This window comes from Excalfactoria chinensis, chromosome 4, assembly GCF_039878825.1.
Source record: "Excalfactoria chinensis isolate bCotChi1 chromosome 4, bCotChi1.hap2, whole genome shotgun sequence".
Lineage (NCBI taxonomy): Eukaryota > Metazoa > Chordata > Aves > Galliformes > Phasianidae > Excalfactoria > Excalfactoria chinensis.
The window spans coordinates 11,350,551-11,371,002 of record NC_092828.1 but is presented as its reverse complement, the minus strand read 5'-3'; the positions used below and the strand labels follow the sequence as shown (position 1 = coordinate 11,371,002).

General features: G+C 37.1%; 1 protein-coding gene across 2 annotated transcripts in view; it reads right to left on the bottom strand.

The window, feature by feature from the left end:
- The window catches only part of C4H4orf50 (chromosome 4 C4orf50 homolog), a 77,801-nt gene that overhangs the window by 35,602 nt on the left and 21,747 nt on the right, over positions 1-20,452 (bottom strand). Inside the window, exons 10-15 of one of the 2 annotated variants that reach the window (XM_072336589.1) lie at positions 19,142-19,318; positions 17,018-17,074; positions 16,438-16,614; positions 9,851-10,093; positions 8,311-8,706; positions 5,417-5,603 (exon numbers count right to left, since the gene is read on the bottom strand). In XM_072336589.1, the coding sequence (XP_072192690.1) occupies positions 8,332-8,706; positions 9,851-10,093; positions 16,438-16,614; positions 17,018-17,074; positions 19,142-19,318 (1,029 nt within the window). In that variant the 3' untranslated portion in view covers positions 5,417-5,603; positions 8,311-8,331. Of the gene's footprint in view, positions 1-5,416; positions 5,604-8,310; positions 8,707-9,850; positions 10,094-16,437; positions 16,615-17,017; positions 17,075-19,141; positions 19,319-20,452 lie in introns of those variants that run through there. The other variant, XR_011903580.1, reaches the window with a different exon arrangement.

The window sequence follows — 20,452 nt, the reverse complement described above, 5'->3', positions numbered from 1 at the left end:
CATTCTGAAGAGTAAACAAGAAGAATAGAGGATACTCAATCCCCATTCCAACCCACCCAGGAATTAAGAGTACTTAGAGGGTCTGGCTAAAATGAGAGATGAACATGTTTGTTAGATGTAATAATGTATGCCCATATGGAAGGAATAGCTAAACTGTCCTTTCCTGTAAAAGAAACTGAACAGATTGCCTAGAAATAGGCAGCTCCCATTCCCTTTACAGAGAGAAGCAAATACCATCCAGATGGAAATTATCAAATGGATCTAACAGCTACATTTTATTCCCCTGTGATCTTTGTTCTACTTATCACTCATTATACCAGGAAAATTATTTTCCTTATATCCCAAGTGCAGACAAGAATATCATTTATCATATGCTCATTCAAAATATTCTGTATTGAAGAGTTCCCTGATGAGATATTGATTTTTCCACACAAAAAGGGGGAGAAGAGTGCCCTTCCCATTGGGAATATTCATTTAATATCTGTGGATTCCCATTAAGTCCTACATATGAACGACGTCCACACTGTTTCTGTGGCACAGCAGCCAACTGCGCAGTATCTTCCTGATGCCCAGTGTGACTAAATGTCTTTTCAGCACTCCTAATCTCTTGCTAAGTTTTCTAAAAGTTCACATTACAAAGCATGAGATTCTTCATATATTTACGTTTATATTTTGAACTGAATATTTGAACTGGAAGCTTGCATTGAATAAAAGCATAATTTAAAAATCACCAAGAATCCACATCTTTGGCTGTACGTGATTATATATGGGCATGTAAAATCAAACTCAATAAATGAGGGGATGTTTTGAAAGGCTTAAGAGGAGTTAGTTAGCAACTAAAACATAAAGAACAATAAATCTCGATATCTAATTCCTTCTTACAACTGTGAAAGATCACCATAAGAATGTGGCAAAATGTCATATTTGTGTAAGCATATGTCCCCATAAATTTCTGATTACATTTATGAATGTTTATTTCTTGTCTTATTGAGTTATATATGCTCTGGATATATACTTTATTCCAGCATTAATTTCTTTTAGCTTGAAAACCTACAGCAGCACAGGTACCTTCTTTTATGAGGATATAAATTTTAACAGCTGTGGCTGACTGACAGGATTAAATAAAGAGCATCTAATCTATCTGGGCCATGTAACACAGTCTTTTTTCACATTAATTATTGAACATAAGTTCAGCTTGTGTCACAGGCTATCAAGCAGGCTTATAAATTAGGCAATAAATTAGAAGTTGATTTTTTTTTAATGGTGTGAACCTAAACAGATAATGCTGTGCTCAGCTGCAGCAGTCCCAAAATATCAAGGAAATCTTTAGAAATCACAGGAACAATGTTGAGAGAGTGAAAATGAACATGGCACCCATACACCATCCAGGGCCTGAGGTCTGTGGGACCAATGTTTTAATCTCTTTCAGAATACAGTTGATGGATGGATGGATAGATGGATGGATGGATGGATGGATGGATGGATGGATGGATGGATGGATGGATGGATGGATGGATGGATGGGTGGATGGATGGATGGATGGATGGATGGATGGATGGATGGATGGATGGATGGATGGATGGAGGTAAGCTTTGCAGTGTCTGAGAATATAATGTCACTGGATACATACGGTTCCCAATGTAAAACACACAGATGGAAATGCAGTTCTGATGATTCAAAGAACAGGATGGCGAGTAGATTCAGACTTACTAGAGATTCAGATTTACTATGACAATATGACTTGGTAATCAGTCCCAGACCAACAATTCTGGAGCAGGAAGAAGCCCCTAACATTAAGCTGCCAGAATATCCAGGAGAGATGTATTGCTACAACTTCTGAATAAGTGAGAGCTCAGAGGTAGTAATTCATTTTATAGCATATAACATGATATTACAAATAAGTCTTACAGACAAGGCAACCTTTTCTAAGGGAAAAGCTGGTTTAGGAAATAAAACATGCGTGCTTATAAATTCAAAGATATAAGCTATTATTCCTATTAATACTGCTCATATAATAACCTTGTTCATATACCACTGATTTACAACAGGTTTAACCTACTATGGAAGTTACCCAGTACTAAAGAAGAAAGAAAAGTATGTTTATTTCAAACGAGATGAGTGCTTACTTTCATGCTAAAGTTTAGATTACGGTTTTTTTCCAAGGACTACTTTTAAATTAAGGAAGAGCCTTCCTATGTTTTATTAAACTGAAGGATGTGTCTTGACAATCACATTATTCTTTCTCCAGCGTTCAGTTTGCTCGTGCACAGGGCTGCACTCATTCTTAGCAGGCATGTCATCTTCTGGAGACTTGCAAGAGTCTGAGCAACTGCTTTTAATTTAGAAGCAGCAGAAGCTACTTCTATCCTTTACACTCTGTAAAGCTCCCGGGGAAGCATACCACTAAGGATTTCTTTTAATATCACCTTACTTAGGACAAAGAAATTAAAGAGAAGAACACAAAAGAGGTCAGAAGCCCTCTAAAGGAAACATGTGCTTACATGATTTCCCAGAAGAATGGCAGCGACTGCAGGTATGAATCCACTGAAGAAAACTTACCATAAGCCAGGCTGAATCCACACACCTGAATACAGTGTTTTATAAGCTGTTACTCTTTTTTTCCACATTGCTCTATTTTACACTATTCAAGGGGATATACAAGTAAGGAGTAGTGCACAGTTCACAGATGAAGAAGAGTGAATTCATCCTATTTTTATGCAAAACCTCCTAAGTATTAGCACCAGATGTATGCTCAGTGCCTCACTTGATGAATGTCGTCTCTGATCTCTTGCGGCCCCCAGAGAATTTATGTCAGGTCAATACAGGTTCAGATTTACATATAACTTTTATTCCCCATTTATTATATTCATAAACTGTTACCTAAATGCCTTACAGTGAATTCAAGAGTTGAAGAATATAAATAAAGACAAAACAACACAGATAATCCAAGGAATAAATACAAAAGAAAAGTCCTCAGGCAGAATATTCAAAAAAGAGAACATCATAAAAAAGAGTGTTAAAGTCAGTTATCTCTTCTGAGACAGTAGCTGTTTAGGACAGAGGAGGAGGATAGGAATTACCTTCCCTTTCTTCTACAGTACAGACCTGACATTCAAGATCCCCCTTGTCTCAGCTCTACAGTCAGTGAGCTGAAGGGTCAGCTCTAGAGTGTGGATTGCAGTGCCTGTTTTAGATCTACACTGTTGTGAGATTAACCCTGTCCTGTAGACCAAGTGCTGATTTCTCTTCAGGACTGTCAGAGGCATCAGGAGATTAACTTCACACTTGGTGTAAGGAATCACGCTTTCTAGATCCCAAATTAAGCAGAATTCAAGCTTAGTTAGTAAAGAGATGATTACAAAGTCCCTGCCTCCAAAACAGATATTTAACATTTTCTGCTTTGAAGGTTCAAAGCATTGGCTGAGCTGTCCTAGACTGAAAGATGTCTTCTGAGAGATGAGAACAGCTCTGTGCACCCCAAGGTAAGCTCCAAGCACAGCCGTAAACTACCAGTGTCCTCCAGCTACTGCCAAGGGCAGCCTCGCACCTAGATTTATTTTAAAGCCCCCTCACCAGAAGGGACTGTCTGCAGCCAGATGGAAACTAAGATGTGGCTGCTGAGAGACAGAGTCCTCAGCCTACAGATGGGAAAGCAGGCAGGTGGCACCCAGCAGATGGTGGGGGCAAGGCAGGGCACAAGTAGATGGCCATGTTCTCCCTTTCTAGCTGTGGCTCAGAGCAAGAAAGAATCACTCATAACTTTCAGCCTTAGAGCTGCAAAAAATGGCAGTGTTCTCTAGGAGCTTCCCACTTAAGGAACGCTTTTGCCAGACAGCAGTATGCTGAGATGCCACACTATTCAAGGCTTATCACTCTTGTCTAAAAGCAGGTAGTGCAAGTCCAATCCCAGTGAACTTCAAGGAGTCCTTTGCTGAAATTCCCATTTACTCAGCTCCATGTTCTCACATTGTGACAGAACAGGTAAGACCTTAATTTCTGATTAATTGTTGATTAAATGTTCCTTGTACACCACCAAAGAATCAAAAATAAATAAATAAACCACACCCTTTTCTTTCTTTCCTTGGTCCTTTGACCTCAGTGCCTGAGAAGCCAGTGTAACAGCTGGTCTGGGTCACCAGATTGAAACAGAGCTGCTGGAGCATGCCATGAACCTGACCCATCATCTGTAAAAATACCCTCAAGCTTTTTACTAGAGTTCAGGCTGTATTCAACAAGGGTGCAAGTCAGTCTAGTTTCCAGTACAGGAGCAAAAGTTCAAGATTTTAGGCATATAAAAACAAGACACAAAAAAGTGTTAAGAATATTTTATACAAACACTGATCTTTTTCACTGTAGATAGTAACTTTTCCCTATTATTTTATATTACCATCATTTATGCCAGTCCCCTGCATTTATACATAGGTAAGGATACAAATGTTCATAAATATTTCATCTGTATTTATATGTAAAGGAACTTGCTGTCCTATGGTTCACCATTATACTGACTGGTAAGATTGGAGACACAGTCTAGGGAAAGACAATATTCTCTTTATTCACAAGAGAAAGCTGCAGCAAGAATGACAGACTTAAGTCAAAGCCACCAGCTGGCTGGCCTGCTAAGAATACAATTGCACAAATAGATCTGGGAGTTTCTTGGTTTAATCAGGCCATATGAAAAAGGTCAGCACTGAAAAAACCTTCCATGCATTATCTGGTTTTAATAAGGGGCTTTAATATTAATCATCTTAAGGACTAAAGGAAAAGGTTTTTTCTAAGAAGATACTAGATAGCATTCTCATACACCAGAGTTGCCACCCAAAAATGTAATTTATTAAGGACTGCAGAAAATATAATCATTGGTTAATCGTTTTTATTCTGACCCATAAGAATATGAGTCCTGAGCATGAGACTGTTACCATGGTCTGAGCCTCCAATGTCATCACCGAATCTTGTATATTCATAAAGATTTTTACAGTATGAGAAAAGCATTCGATAGGAAGTGATAGGCTTCCACAAGAATCCCTTTCCCGTTTCTCCAGATGTTTTAATGCCATGATAACCTAGAGCTAACAGTGAAGTCACTTCCATTGAACACAATAAGTTTTGCTCCCTTTTTTGCCTGAGCTGCACCATCATTTTGTTTTCTAAGTTTATCTTTCATGTAGCCATTAAAATACACTGTGTGCACTATTTCAGGCTACTTCTTGTATGTACTGCATATATTTTCTATTTCTAAATAATACTCCTTAAAAAAAAAAAAAAAAAAAAAAAAAGAGAGAGAGAGAGAGAGAGAGAGAAAAAAAGAGAAAACTTTGCTGCTACAATAAGATATTTTGGCTTTACTACTGGTAAGTTCAAGCATGGAAAAAAGATCAGAGCAAAGATTAACTGAAAGTGTCAACAAGAATGAGTTTGATGTGAACTGTTGGTCCTAGCTAACAGCTTTGTCATGTTTCTAACAAGTTCTCTGTAACTGAAAGGGTCTTGATGGAAAACAGGTTCTGAGAGCACTGGTTAGTAGGATGTATATTCATGTCCAGTTTCCCTCTAGGTGTGCTGATAAACCCATCAAGCTCAGATAATGCCGTTTGACTTGAGCAGTCCTTGGATACCAAGCAACAGATAATTAACACAAATCAATTGTTCAGATGTATTCTTTAAGCATGCTTTTTTCCAACCCTCAGTTTCAAAAAAAAAAAACCCAAATAATTTACAGAATAAGAGGAAATATTAATCATTCTGTATGAATCACTCAGCAAGCTCAGACTCCCAAAAAGCTTCAGCTTGGCAGGACACCAGTATACGAACCATCTGGCCTGCCACTGTACATCTTGGAGCTGGTTTCTATAAATGACAGTGTTTAAAGAATTTGAAAGACCTTGTTGCTGATGTAAACCATCATCTAATCTTGTACACCAATTAGCACAAAATTATTTGGCATCATATAACTATTATTTCTCATTTGCCTATTCAGTGTTGAGATGAAATGGAGTAGGACAGAAGTTTCAAAAAGAGCACGAGAGAAGTTTCAAAAAAGAAGATGATCCATATTTCCTATGGCTGTTGAAGGTAACACTGCAAATGAATGCTGCTAAATTATTAGCATTCCTGCACTGCAGTATCTAAAATCTTGCATTTTTACTTAGCAGATGTAAAAAGCAAATGAAACAGATAGAAAAGTTAGAACTGTGGTATCTGCACAGTTTTAATTTGTTGTTGCTTTTGTAGGAAGAATGTATTTCTCAAAGAATTAAAAAACAACAACAACAACAACAAAGGGCTACAGGATTTTAATTAAAATCTATGACTTGCAAAGCAAAGCTACTAAGTGCCAGCCAATAATTTATTTGCCTGAAAAATTTCTTGAGTCTACTACATGTTATGCAGCTCCTTGTTGGTAATATGTCTGCAAGTGTCTGTTCCCGCAACTACAGCTGTGTCTGCAGAACTTGTTCAGGAAATAATTAATTTCAACAGAAGGAAAAATGGTGCCAAATAATCTACTTAGCTGTAGCATGAAGCATATTAGATAAACCATAGTTATATTTCATAGAAAGAGACTGGACTGAGAAAGGCTTAATTTCACAGTAAGATACCATAGCATTTATGATAACAGGCTATCTTACCATCATACAATATTATTATTAATACCCTTATTATTAACATGCTTCATGTATTATCATCTGATTTCTAGTTGACCTCAGCTACCAGTTCATGTAATTTACTGACAGCAAGATGAAGTTTCTGATAAATGCTGATTTTTAAAGCATTGTTTTATCAGTATGAAAGTTATTGTGTCAAATAATGTGTTTTTCTACATCATTCTTAAATAAGACAACTCATTGCAGGACATCAGATTTATCTTCAGAACCGCTGGCCAGCATTTGAAAGAAAAGGAAGACAGATGAGAGCAGAATTCCAGATGTTGGATACTCATAGGTGTCTCTGCTTAGACAGTGCTTTCAAACATCACTTCCAGAGGCTATTTCCCTTGATACATGGTGTGTATTTTCTAAAGAGGTTTTGGATGAAGACCAATTCAGTTACTGCTGTAAGCAATTGCTCTGCTACATTGCTGAGCAAATTAAGATGGGTTTCCCACCACGAGGAGTGAATGCGTGCATTAATACGTCTTCAAAACCGATCATTTTGTTACTGGCTTTGGAGGAGCAGCATCAAACAAAGCAATAATGCACTATGAGCCAATTGGGGGTAATTGATGAATGCAGAGAAAAAGCACAGAACAGTGTCACAAATTAATGTGCGTTAAAAATGCCCTTTCTTAATAAAAGTGACTAAAAATAAAGACAGCTAGGAAATTTGAATAATTGAGTTTCCAAAAATATCAACCCTGGCTGCTAGGATCCCAACATAAATGGCACTTAAGTGACTTATTAGGGGAATTTGCAATCATGTTCTGTTAATTTTTCCAGACTCAAGTTATCTTGGCTCACACATACCCTCTTCCTGCTCCCTCCCGTTATCTCAGGTTTCATCAAAGGTTCACACAGACCAGCCCATATCTATTTCTGAGTCAGGCTCAAAAGGAAGCTCTACCACAGCTATGCTAGAGCAGCTGGCCAGGCACTGCCTTCACTTGTGTTGACTGCAGGGGTTTGCCATCTTAGTATCCACCCCAGGAGCCCTAATGTTATGGTACTTATGAAGCCTAAGCAGTAAAATTTAGAGAAGCACTCTGAAACAAGTCCATTAAAACTGCTAAAATTAAACTGGAACTTGAACAAAGGGCTTAAAAGTAACAATTGAAGGATGGTGTTTTATGGATGCTGCCATCTACAGGAGCACAGTGTTATAATTCAGCTTATAAAAATAAAATAAAATAAATAAATAAAAAATCCCAAGACATTAAGGAACTACTAACAGCATAAAATACTATCACATTTACATAAAGCAGGAATTTAGGAAGTCCGTGCCACAATGCCTTTTTAGGTTCCTGTCACTCAAGCCAGATATTTCAGAAATTGCCACTGCATGCTGAAGAAATGGGTTGCATGTAAAAGCAAAAATGATTTAATACATTGTTTCACAGTGAAAGGAAAAGCAAATCATAGACTAGTGGTAAAGGAAAAACTGAGAAGCAGCCTGGCTGTTGAAAACTCTGCTGGTTTCAGTTATCTGATGTGTCCTAAGAAACCCTGATCATAAGCACGATTAAAGCTCTTTTTCATGTAAATTTTCCAGACACCTCACACATCTAGCAAAACATTTTTGGTTTAAAAAATAAGCAGTACCTTTTATACATACAAAGTAGTATGACAATGGGAATATTACATCTCTAAGATGCTTTACCTTGTTTTATTTCTGAGGTTTTTATTCTTTCCCATGCAGCTGATTTCTTCCCACAGGATTCTGACCTTTATTACTTGCTGACAACATGTCTGACAAAGAGCTTTTTGCTGTGGTAGCTGAGGTTGAGCCATCTGTTTTTTCTCTAGAGAGCCATGCATTATTTGTAATGACATCTTTCTGTTTAATTCCCTGGGGAATAGCACTTGCACGCTGATTTCCTATTTGACCCCCAAATGCATCATCCCATTTGGACAAGCAGTCCCTCCCCTGCATGGACCAGTCACGCTTCAGTGTGTCCTTCATCTTTGGGATTGGAGGCCAAGGTGTTTCCTCACGAGTCATGGACAGGTTGGGGTCAGCCTTTGAGTTTGTATTGGAAGAGACAAATGAAGGTATCTGAGGAGGAACAAAGAAAAGAAAACATAACCTCAGACGACTCAGTGCATTTCTGCATCCTGTAAGGAAACATGTCACTCTGGACATTGTGGTTAGTTTCAGTTGTATCTTCCTATTTAATTCTACAATAGGTCTGTGTCATCCTCTCCCTGTGATTTAATTAAAGCACACATGGTGTAAATGTATTAAAAAAATAAATCCAGGAATTATCAAAGATCAGGGTCATCGAAGAGCTGCTTGCATTCTGCTCTCCTTAATAATTTTCCTCTACATTATTATCATCAATCCTTTTTATATATGGCTGTGATAAAGGAGGCCACTGGGAAATCAGTTTAAGCTGTCACATATAGCCCCCAGATTAAATAATTATGAGTTCTATAAGTTACCAGAGTTCTGAGTCAACATTTTTTTATATAATAAACTTCTTAACTAAAAAGAAACATTAGGGTCTTACATGATTTTTTTTTAATGTAATAGTCGAAAAGCAGAAACCACACACTGCTTGTTTTATTTCTTTTATTTTAATCTAAACCAACAAGGAAAATTCAATAGAGCAATATTTATAACTGCTGTAGCTAACTGGCTCCAGTAATTGCAAACTCAAATTTTGTTTCTGTATAATTATGGAGAGGTTATGTTGTCTTAGAGAGGGTGAAATCTCTCGCGTGTTTAGTTTAGCAGCAGTCTGTCACAAATGCAATTGCAATTGATCAACTTTGTTCTTAACAGGATTCCTGCAGTTAATGGAAATTACTATAAGAGCTTCAGGGCATAGGAATAATTGGATCAGTAAAAAAACAAAAAGGAGGGATGAAAAGGTAGGACAGAATCAACATGATAATTCCTCTCTTTTTTAAACATCCAAAAACTTTCAAAAATAACTTCAGCAGAACGTATACCATGATCAAAAGAAAAACAAACAAAAAACTTTTAATCATTTTAATGTGTTTCATGCCATTCGTAGGCAATGCGAAAATGCATAACGAAAAACATTAAGAATTTGTGATCTTCAGCTTGCTTAAACTAATGATAAATGCATACATCTCTGGAAGAGACCGTTCAAATATTTATAAGATCTGTAAAATGGCTGTCAAGAACAATACATTTACCTAAAATAAAAAGAACAAAAATGAACTTTACTGACCTGGCAATTTCTCTGATGGTTTTGCCTTAGTTCCCGATGCAAGGCTATGATCCTCTCTGGACTTGTTAATTTTACAGGAGAACTGGTGTACATATTTGGAGTGATGTGAGAACTGTGGATGGCACCTGCCTCTTGCAGGGAGTTTGCAGGTATTGACTGTGACATTCTGCTTACTCTGACCAAAGCCTCATGATTCTCTGACTGTCCATTGGCCTCTGAAATGACTGTGGAATATGGCAGTATCTGCAAGACAAAATATCACTTTAGAAACTCAGGCTAGGTGAAGCTTTCCAGCACTGTTCATTTTGAGTAAGTGGAAGCTGTTTCAATTAATTCATTGCAAGAAACATCCACAGAAATCAAATGAAAAGTAACGATATTTATCAAAACAAGATAATATACCAATTACTTTAAGTGTGAGGCACTCATATCTTTCTAAAACAGAATCCTGCATTCCTCAACTCTTCCTCAAGATCTAAAAATTCCAAATTTGCATCTGAATATTTAGAAAAACTAGGAAAAAAAGAAAAATACCCACTAATTTTAAAGGTTGCACAGTTTATCCTCTTGAAGGATTTAAAAATTTGTAGCATGTTTCTTTCACACATATTCTCTTACTCAGCAAGAAATCCAAGTTTGTCTAACTAAGAATAATCAAGGAAGTTAAGTTTAATGGATTTTAAGAGTTCACTTGCACAAACTCTTTGGCACATCCTCTTATTCCATACTTAAATCAACTTAATTGGTTTCGTTGTACAACAAAATTGACTTTGACAGCACACAATGCTTTCAGAACACTCTTCCAGAATATCCTCTATATTGAACTGATGTCACATTGAGGCAGAAATGTGGCTTGATTAATAAAAATAAAAATATACATTATTTTCATTGCATTTGCAAAGAAAATGAATTTAATATTACTAACAATACTTTTAGCCTTTAGATTTTTGTTTGTTTGAATTGCTCTCAAATTTAGTGCATCTGATCTTAGGTTATCACCTAGTTGTCATTAATTCTCTTGCAGAAACTCCAAAAATGCAAATACTATAAATGTTACAAATCAGAAATTGTTATTTAAGACAATACATTTTACTTAAAGAAATGTATTGCTTTTTTTCTCTATGTCCTTAATAAGCATTAACTACATCACTTGTGTCCATTCAAAACAAACAAACAAACAAAAACCAGAAACCACAAGGGGTTCTGAAGTGTTATAATGGTGTACACTCGTTCTGAATTGATCCCCCAAATATGACTATCATATATTGGCAACTGGATCTACCAAAATAAAATGCTATGACAGTGCAAAGAAGAACCAACAGTATGCAAATTGCTGCCATTGCCAATGGAAGAAGTTTTACCATCTTGCAGAATTTATAACCATAGAGCTTTATGCGTAATGTGCAACTTGCAAGCAGTTTAAGAGTAGCTCCAATACCAGGGTCAGAGCACACAGATGCCAGTAGTGCTGCCTTGTCCTATAATCTTGGAGGTGATCCTAAAATCCTTACAGGATACAAGCTAGTCTAAACTAAGAAAACTCATCTCTCTTGTCCCCTGCTTACAAAACAACACTTTTGGATCTTAGGCTCCCTAGAGAATGTGTCTTGTGGTTCCTAAATACACCAGCACACTGGTGACCTGTTCATGGGGTCAGAAGTATAAATTGTGCCTGTTCACCTCTAGATCTGGTATGCTATAGGACAGAACCTTCCTCAGGACACACCACGTAAGAGAGTGTGAATGGCAAACACAAGTGATGGACACTGACTTTGATCGCATAGCACCTTCCATTCTTGTCTCTTCATGATAAGAGCACTCAATTCTGGCCATTGATCCCATTAAAGCACCAAATGCAATTTGTTTTGCCAGCTGAGATGACAAATACAACCTGATAGCAGCCACCACCTGCCTCTTTTACTTCAGGCTGAACAGCAGGTGAGACACAGGACAACAACATCAAGGAACTGAAGGACCAATCACATGGACCAACTTTTTCTCTATGCTGATTATATAGATAGTCTGTGATCTGGATAGTGTTTATTTAGGCAAGGTGGCATGAACACCCACTGAAATCCTAGCATCAATGCCATAGATCAGTTGGAAAGCAAAAGCCATACATTTGGATGTCCTCCTGAAAACACTGTAGCCAAAAGAATCTCTAGAAGTCCTTGGCTTCTAAGCAAAGTTATGAAGGCATTGACTCACCAGCACTCACAAAAAGTGCTGGCTGGCTGAAAGTAGTGGAGGGGTTACAAAAGGCAGCCCTGACATGTTCTGAGGCATGAAGAGATTGAATCTAAAATTATTTGATGAAAATTTCCTCACTACGGGAAGCACAGTCAGAGACATCCCTAGTGATAGATGAGGCTCAGCAGGAGCAGCACAAGTTATAGAGTCCAATGACCCGTGCAAAGGCAAATCACTGTCCTGCTCAGTAGGCAGGATTACTGCTAAAGCTACACAACAATATCAAAGCTGTGACAGTCACACATTCCATTGATAGTAAAAAAAAGTTCTCTTTTTCAAGCTTCTTCTTCTATTTCCCTCAAATATTCGACTCACAAACTCTTTTGAATTCCAGGAATCCTAATTCTGCTGAAGCTGATGTATCAAGAATCAGCAGAAACGTTAGTTATGAGTGAACGCAAACCCTGATGAGTGGAACTGCTACTACACTGACAAAGTGTTCACTGAAAGGTCTTTATATGAAAGCTGGTATGATTCTCTCAAAAAGGTTCACCTTTAGCATTTCATAAGGCTTTGTGAAACACTAAAAATCACATTTTTTTTTAACTCTATGGATGTAGCCAAGCATTATACTTATGAACAAAAATAGCAGATTTTTGTCTCAATGTGTATGTGTGAATATCTTTGATTAGATAATTATCACATCTAACTATTTACAGTATTAATTCTACTTTACTTATATATATATATATACACACACATATATATATATATATATATATTTCTTTTTTTTTTTCATTGAGCATTTTCACAAATTAACCCAGCCGGGATAAAAATGGGAGTATTGTGACATTCCCCCAAGCTTGGCAGAATGCAAATTTACACTTCATGTCCTTGAAAGGATCACTTTTAAAACAACAACAAGAAAAGAATATTACCCTTTCTCACATTACAAACAGAAAAAGATACTGGTGTCATCAGCTGAATAAAGTTTGAGTTACCATGGGTAATTTTAACTGAATATTTTGTCTTACTAGAAATTCTAGAGTTAGTTTCAAAGTTAGTTTATTTATTTTAATCATTGTTATTATTTTACAAGAGTAAAAAACACTGCTAAAATATCCCTATTATGCAGGCTGTCAGAAAACTTTGTCAGCCAGACCCAATTGCACTTAAAAATGGTGCTAACCCTGAGTATATACCAACTTCTCAGTCACTACAAATTGTTGGGATTCCCTCTCTAGATCTATTCACATAATCATAGAACAGCTTTATCAGTAATGACAGAAATGACAGGTTGCCCTTAACAATTTTAAACCCATATTTTATATCCTTCATTATTTTACGATATTTCTGAAGGTCAAAAATAACATCCCTCTGCAATGGATTCCATCCTTCTTTAACAAAATGACTAAACAAGAACCACCATCTTGGTTCTTCCATCTGCTTGGAATTCCAATCAAATCAGGCCACATTTTCTGTAACATCAGAAAAGGAAGCCACTTCTTGTGAAAACTTTCCTGGAAAAGTTGCCTGGTCTTGATCGGCTTGGCCCCCAAAAGACTGAAACCTCAGAGTCCTTCACTTTAAGTGTGGGACTCAGCTGGCCAAAGCATATCTCTTTCTGACATGTGTTACAACAGAGAGAAAATAACTTTTTAGGCTTTTCTTATCGCATCTAAGCAGATAAAATGGGCAGGATAACTGCTTATCAGTGTCTCTTTGTCTTCACTAACTATGGAATGAAGCAGAATAACTTCCACAGATGTAACTGTCCGAACTACAGGAATCAAATGTGAATTGTATCTCACTCTAGGTGTCAGAAAACCTTCTGATCTCAGCACTAATGTACAAATCGTCTTATGGGGAGAATAAGGGTGTATTATTGCAGGCATGTTTCCTTCAAATATGATTCACAGGAAAGCAGTAAGTGCCTTCTTGCAAAGAAGATATACACAGAGAACATATATATGTATATGTATATATAAATAAAAAACATTGTTCTGTTGCAAAAGTACCTCTGAGGAAATCCTCTGATTCAAAGGATGATGAGGCTACAGTTTTGCACATTTATTTCTATCTGTAAAACACATAATTCACTGTACTGGACGCATTCACTTGCCTGAAGCTTTCTGTGTATGAGGTTTAAGATGACTCCATGAAAAGCAATAAAAAGTAGTACCATTTATTGTTATACTCATTGCACAAATCCCATCTACGATCTGTGAGAAGGGGGGAAATAGCCAAAATGGCTTCAGATCCACAGTGGAAAGAACATACAAAATACATCATCAAATCAAAGGCTTCCTGTGCAAGAGAAATTGAAGTGACTGAGTACAGCAGCATTATCCATTACAACCATTAGTCATCTGAATGGAGGCTGCTGACATAAAATCAGGACTGTCTGGCTCAGACATTTGTGGGAAAGAATTGAACACACTCCCTAAAAGAGTGAGAAAACACCTGGAAATTCTGCACAACTGCACAGTATGGAGTGAGCTCATGTGAAGGGCAACTCAAGCTCTCTTGTTCCTCTGTGTGGTTCTCAATTATACCAAAAAGAGCATGGAGACAGCCTCATGTATGAGGCTGTAAAATGGGTCAAGTCTGTTTCTTAAACTGCAAATAGACACAAATTCAGAAAAAAAGGGTGGTTGATCCTATTTCACATTTCCGATTATTAGTTATCTGAAATCTCTTCTCTTCCTTTCCACTGTTACCAATTCAAGCATGTCAGCTATTGAAAACTCCAGTCCTAGTCTTTTCTGTTACCTCTCCAGTAAGTATAAATATCTATTATCTGAAGATAATGAATAATGATAATGATGAAGCTGCCCTATGTGCTTTCTATTGGGAATGGCAGAGAAACAAGAACTGTTAATAATGTCCATTAATTAATCCTATTTCAGCAAGAAAAGAAAGACAACAAAAAGTCCTTTCCAACTGAAAAAAAAATAATAATAATAAAAATGAACATTTAAAAGAAGATCATGAAGTTGGACATGACAAAAGGACAAAAATGGAGATGGACCATGTATTTTGTCTGAAGTTGGGCCCATGAAATCCTGCCATGGCACTGTGCTGGGGGCCATGTGCACCTTCTAGAGGTTGCTCTTGACCCTGGCATGTGTCACCTCTTTACAGACACACTTTTTAATTTCCAAACACAAAATTCAAAGTTTAAATTATTTCTGTTGTCCAGAATGATTGGTTTTGCATGACAATGCCTTAGTTTTTTAGTATTAGAGATAGGTATTTGGAATAGAAATACTTTTGGCAAACAGAAGAGAATGTCCAACCATGTGCTGTATCCTAAATAAGAAAAGGACCAAATAAATTTTCTTTAGTCTTGAGTAACTTGTTCATGCTCAGATGTCCTTTACCAAAGCCACACTATGCACACACACAGCTAGGACAGATCCTATCTTCATGTATTTACACAGTTGGCTAATAATAATAATAATAATAATAATAATAATAATAATAATAATAATAATATTTTTTTAAGAAAATTTGTCTGAGAAGCAGGCACATAATTTTTTACTTAACTACTCAAGCACTGAATTGAATGCAGCGCTTCAAAGGGCTCTGGGATCAGCCCTTCATGCATTACAAACTTTCAGTTGAAATCCATCATTAAGCTAAAGCAAGCAAGTCCGCCGCCAATATGTAACAGACTTCTGTTTGTCTCTGGATCCAGAAATGAATAAAGCCAAGTGCAAATTTGTATGTCAAGAAGGAAAAAAAGAAATATATCCACCAAGTTTTCTCTGGAAGCATTCAAGTGTTAGGAAAGATTTAGAAGTTAAAATCTCAGGGGAGGAAGAAGAATGAACTTTCAAAGCAGTTTTATGTCAGTAAAAGCTGGGAATCTTAGATGTGAATATCAGTGAGAATAAGAGTTGAAATGAAAAACATAACTCTTAAAGATGAAAAGTCAGTTCAGTCTAATACATGCCTGCAGAAGTCAGCACAGAATTGTGAATATGAAACATTCTCTTCATGATTACTAATACTTTATATATATATTAAACTTGTAGCAGTGTCAACTGGATATTTTCTCACTACAATGTTTTCCATAGGAAAACTTATTCATGAAAACTTTTTTTTTTTTTTTTTTTTTTTCTTTTCATGGGAACACTCAAATCTGCCTTGGCAGGAAGGTTTTCCTCTCTTATGTAGGGAATTACTTTCCACAGCCAGCTGAAACATCTGAAGCCAGAATGGTCTGAAGCTTAGCAACATGTTCAGCAAGAGCCAGGCTGTCCAGCCTACTGCCCAGTCTGAAGCAATATTAAGTGCCCATAGATATTTTATAACTATTCACCGAGTCTCACTAAACACAAAAAATCACTGACAATACAGCAACTGAAACCACAGGACATGCAGACGCTTACCTCTTGATTACATGTAAAAGCGGCAGTGTACTCTGCTAGGGCAATGTCATTCACTAAGCTTCTCACCTCTTCATCAAACATGGAGTTGTTAAATCCTCGACGGTGAAACTCGGCATGCATCCTGGTAATTAAGCTGTTCCTTTCCTGGCATTTTCTGGTCAGGCAAGCCAACTTAGCCTATGCAACATAAACACACACACAGTGATCTCATTCCCTGTTCAGACTGCAAAATTATTTTCTGTGTCTGGTGAAATTCTACACATTTTGACCCAAAGCTGTATATGTAGTCCTATACTTCTAGGCCTTTCAGGTGCTTCTGCACTCTGCAACAGCAATATGTACATACAGACAAGCTGGAGAGCGGTATTCACTTTTCTATCTGTGAAAATCAACTTTTTCAAGCTATAATATCAGCCAACCCTTTTCTAAAGCACCGGAGCAAACAGCTAAGTTAGGAGGAACTACAGAAAGCAGGCACACACAGAGAACTGCTACAGTATGCTGAAAACAAGAGCAAGCCTGTAAACACAGGGATATCCCTTTGCATCAGTCTGCATCAGCTTTCAAGAACATGTATTACCTTTAGAGGAGCTAGTGTCAACATTGCTTCAGACTTTCTCTTTTGGAGTTCTCTTGTCTGAAAGGTTGAAAAACATACCACATTAATATTTTCAATAGTCAGTTAAGAATACTGCAGTAGTTTTTTGATCTTTGTTTTAGACTCGACTTCTGAAGCATATACTTCACATAATTGCAAAACCTTGTATCACAAACACCCTGCAGTAATGTAAGGAGTTGTCTGTACAATGATAATCCATAGCACTGATGTTGGACTTGTGTATTACCAAGTGCTTTCGGATGCTTTTAAATGGAACCCTATATCATCAAAGTCACACTACATTAAAGACTTGATATCATTCATTATGCATTCATACTCCCATTTGATCTGTGAATCCTCCAAAACACTCTTTTGGGGAAAAGTCTTCCCCTTTCTTATTTATGTTATGCTGTAGAGTGCAAGAAACATGGGGAGATTTCCAGCACATGTATTCCACGGCAGGCTTTCAAAAGTAAACATCAACAATTTTCTGCGCTGAAATGGTGGATACATTTCCCCTAGTTTGAGGTGAGACAGATGGCCTGTTTTGTACTTCATGATAAAAATGCTTACTGTTCACGAGAAACCTGCTTTCTGATAATACAGAGCACGTATAATATTCTGTCAGGTGAAATCTCCTTCTACTATAAATGAATACAGTATTATTTGGCAATAAATAAATAAATAAATAGATTCCCTTTATAAGAACTCGATTATACTGAAAGAGGTCACCCAGTCTTCAGCCAATAAATTATGGACCTGGGAAGGAATACAGTGGGTAGGACAGAAAGACGCCCTTACATTACACTTGCACTGAGGGAACAAAGGAAAAGCTGGCAGTTGGTCTCTCCACTGTTGATGCTAAATTCTGGATGAGGAATGGAACAAAACACTTTGCTGATGCAACAGAACAATTAGGAGCTGCCCACTTATATGGATAGCACGTCTCATCCTTTACTCACCTACCATCTGATATGCACCATCCATCAATGCAGACAGCAGACACTATAAAACAAATTCATTCTACCAGCACTATTCTGTTAAGAAGCAGCCTAATCAACTCCTGAGAGGGCCACTAGTTCTCCATGCAGTGCTTTTTAAAGTAAATCACAGCACGTAACAAGGCAGCGGATTTACTGTGGAGGGAGGAGAATGAAATTCACACTCGGCAGGAAGAAGAAAATGCTTTGTCTCCTGTATTTCAGAGAAAAGACAGAGAAGAAGCACATTCTGCGCACCCTCTACAGGGTCCAACTGAGAAAACTCTGTTTACTAGTTGCTTCACAGCACAATGGACAATTCCCATTTGGCTCACATTGTAACAATCATTATTTAAATATATATATATTGGTTCCAAAGAAATAGAAAATAAAATCTAAGGAGAAAAAAAAAAAACACACAAAAAACCACAACCTTAACAGGAATTTTTTCATTCCTCAGAGATTACCTAAGAGATCAGTGATTATAGTCACACTGCCAACAGTTTGAATTTAAGGTTACAGCTCTGCAAGGGTTAATGGGCGTACCTGCTCTGGTGTGCCCACTGAAATACAATGTGCAGATCTAGGAACTGTTAATGTAAGCAGACCTGGAAGCTTTCAACAGAATAATAATGTCAATTGAAAGAAAAAACAAACACAAAACCACACATTCAACTGAATCACTTAATATGTAACCCTAACTGCTGGTCAAAGAAAAGCTACAAAATTCTGGTGCGGGAAGAGAGCTGGAAATGTAAAAAATTCTGACAATGTAAGCCAAGGAGGTGGCTCTGTAAGAAAACTCAGCACTTTTCTTGCATTTTGGAACGGGGATTACAGAAGAGACTGGTGGCAAGTTTTTATTATGGAGAGACTATCATCTTTCCATAACGCTGACCACCCAGGCAGTTTACATCTTTTCCTATTTCTCTGAAGTTGGGTAATTTTACATGCTTGTAAAAGATTAAATTATCCCCAGACTCAAACCCAGGGAAAATAATAAAAAATAATAATAGTAAAAAAAGATTATTTTGGCTCTTTCTGTTGGGAATAAAGAAGTAGAGTCTGAAGTCTGAGCTCACATCAGTCCACCCACTCAAGCACACAGCCATCAGCTTGCTTATACCTTTTCACATAGCTGAGCCTGAAGGAGTTCCACTTTATTTTGCAAGTCGTTAAACTGATTTTGTAATGCAGTCTGGTCCCTGAGCTGGGCTTTCAAGGTCAGTACTTGCTGCTGTAATCTCTTACAGGCTATTTTATTTTCCTCTATTTCCTGTCCACTTTTCATGGTGTACATTGGCTAGGGAGCAAACACACAGAATTTCAGATTAGATGTAGAAAATAAAACATTCTGAATCATGCTTTAGAACAATGCACCTACATTTTACCTCAACTTTTTTAAAGCTAATACAAAATATATGATTTCAAATTTTTATGAATATAGGAGCACTAGTATCTTGCAACAATCTCACAATTGTTTATGAGTAAGGAGTTCTTGATTCCCTCTGAAAATAAGCACACAACTGGGATTTCACAAAGTTCTTTCAAGGTTAGTGTTGTATTATAATCATTTCATACATGGGGAAACTGGGGCACAGGCAGATTAAGTGACTAACCTAATGTCACACAGTTAGTGAGGACAGAATTCAGAAGTCCCCAGTCTCCTGCTCTACCTGCTATATAACTCACCCCTTGGTTTTCACATTTGTTTATCTCAGAGAGTAAATGGCATGCTTTCAGTTAGATTTTTATTTTGGAAGATAATTAATAAAATGAATCTGATTTTAAGTAGATATTAATAATAATAATAATAAACGATGACATTCAAATGTAACAATAATGGTACAGAATAGCAGAAGGAAGAACTCCTGAATTTAATTCCTCCTCCCCCACTCTACATACTCTCCATTTATTTTATTTTTTCTTTCAGTTTCATGCAGTTACATTGAATGAATTAGGGAGTGCTTTAGATTCGTGGTCAGCATCATGAGGTCAGCTCCAGAAATGATACTGTCAGATTAAATGGATATTCTGAGAATGGGGAAGATCTAAGAGTGAAGACAGTCTAGTGAATACTGCTTGTGCTATTGAGAATTTATATTTAAAAACACTGAGTTGATACACGCAGCTGTTCAAGCTTTCACGTAATGTCATATATGCAAGCAAAAAGAGATTGAGCATTTCTGAGATTATGCTAAAAATCACAGTCAGATCTGTAATAAGACCATAAACTTTCCTGTGAAACAAGTCAGGAGGATGGTTCGATTTTCATGGATATGAACACCAAAACAGCTGAAAGAAGAGCTAACATTCAGCTATTGTGCACAGCAGCACAATGTAATTCTCCCTGGCTTAGTGACCCAACTTCAACACCTTCAGTGACTAGAAGATATTGAAGTACCATTCCATAGAAAATAAAAACTGAAGAGACAGA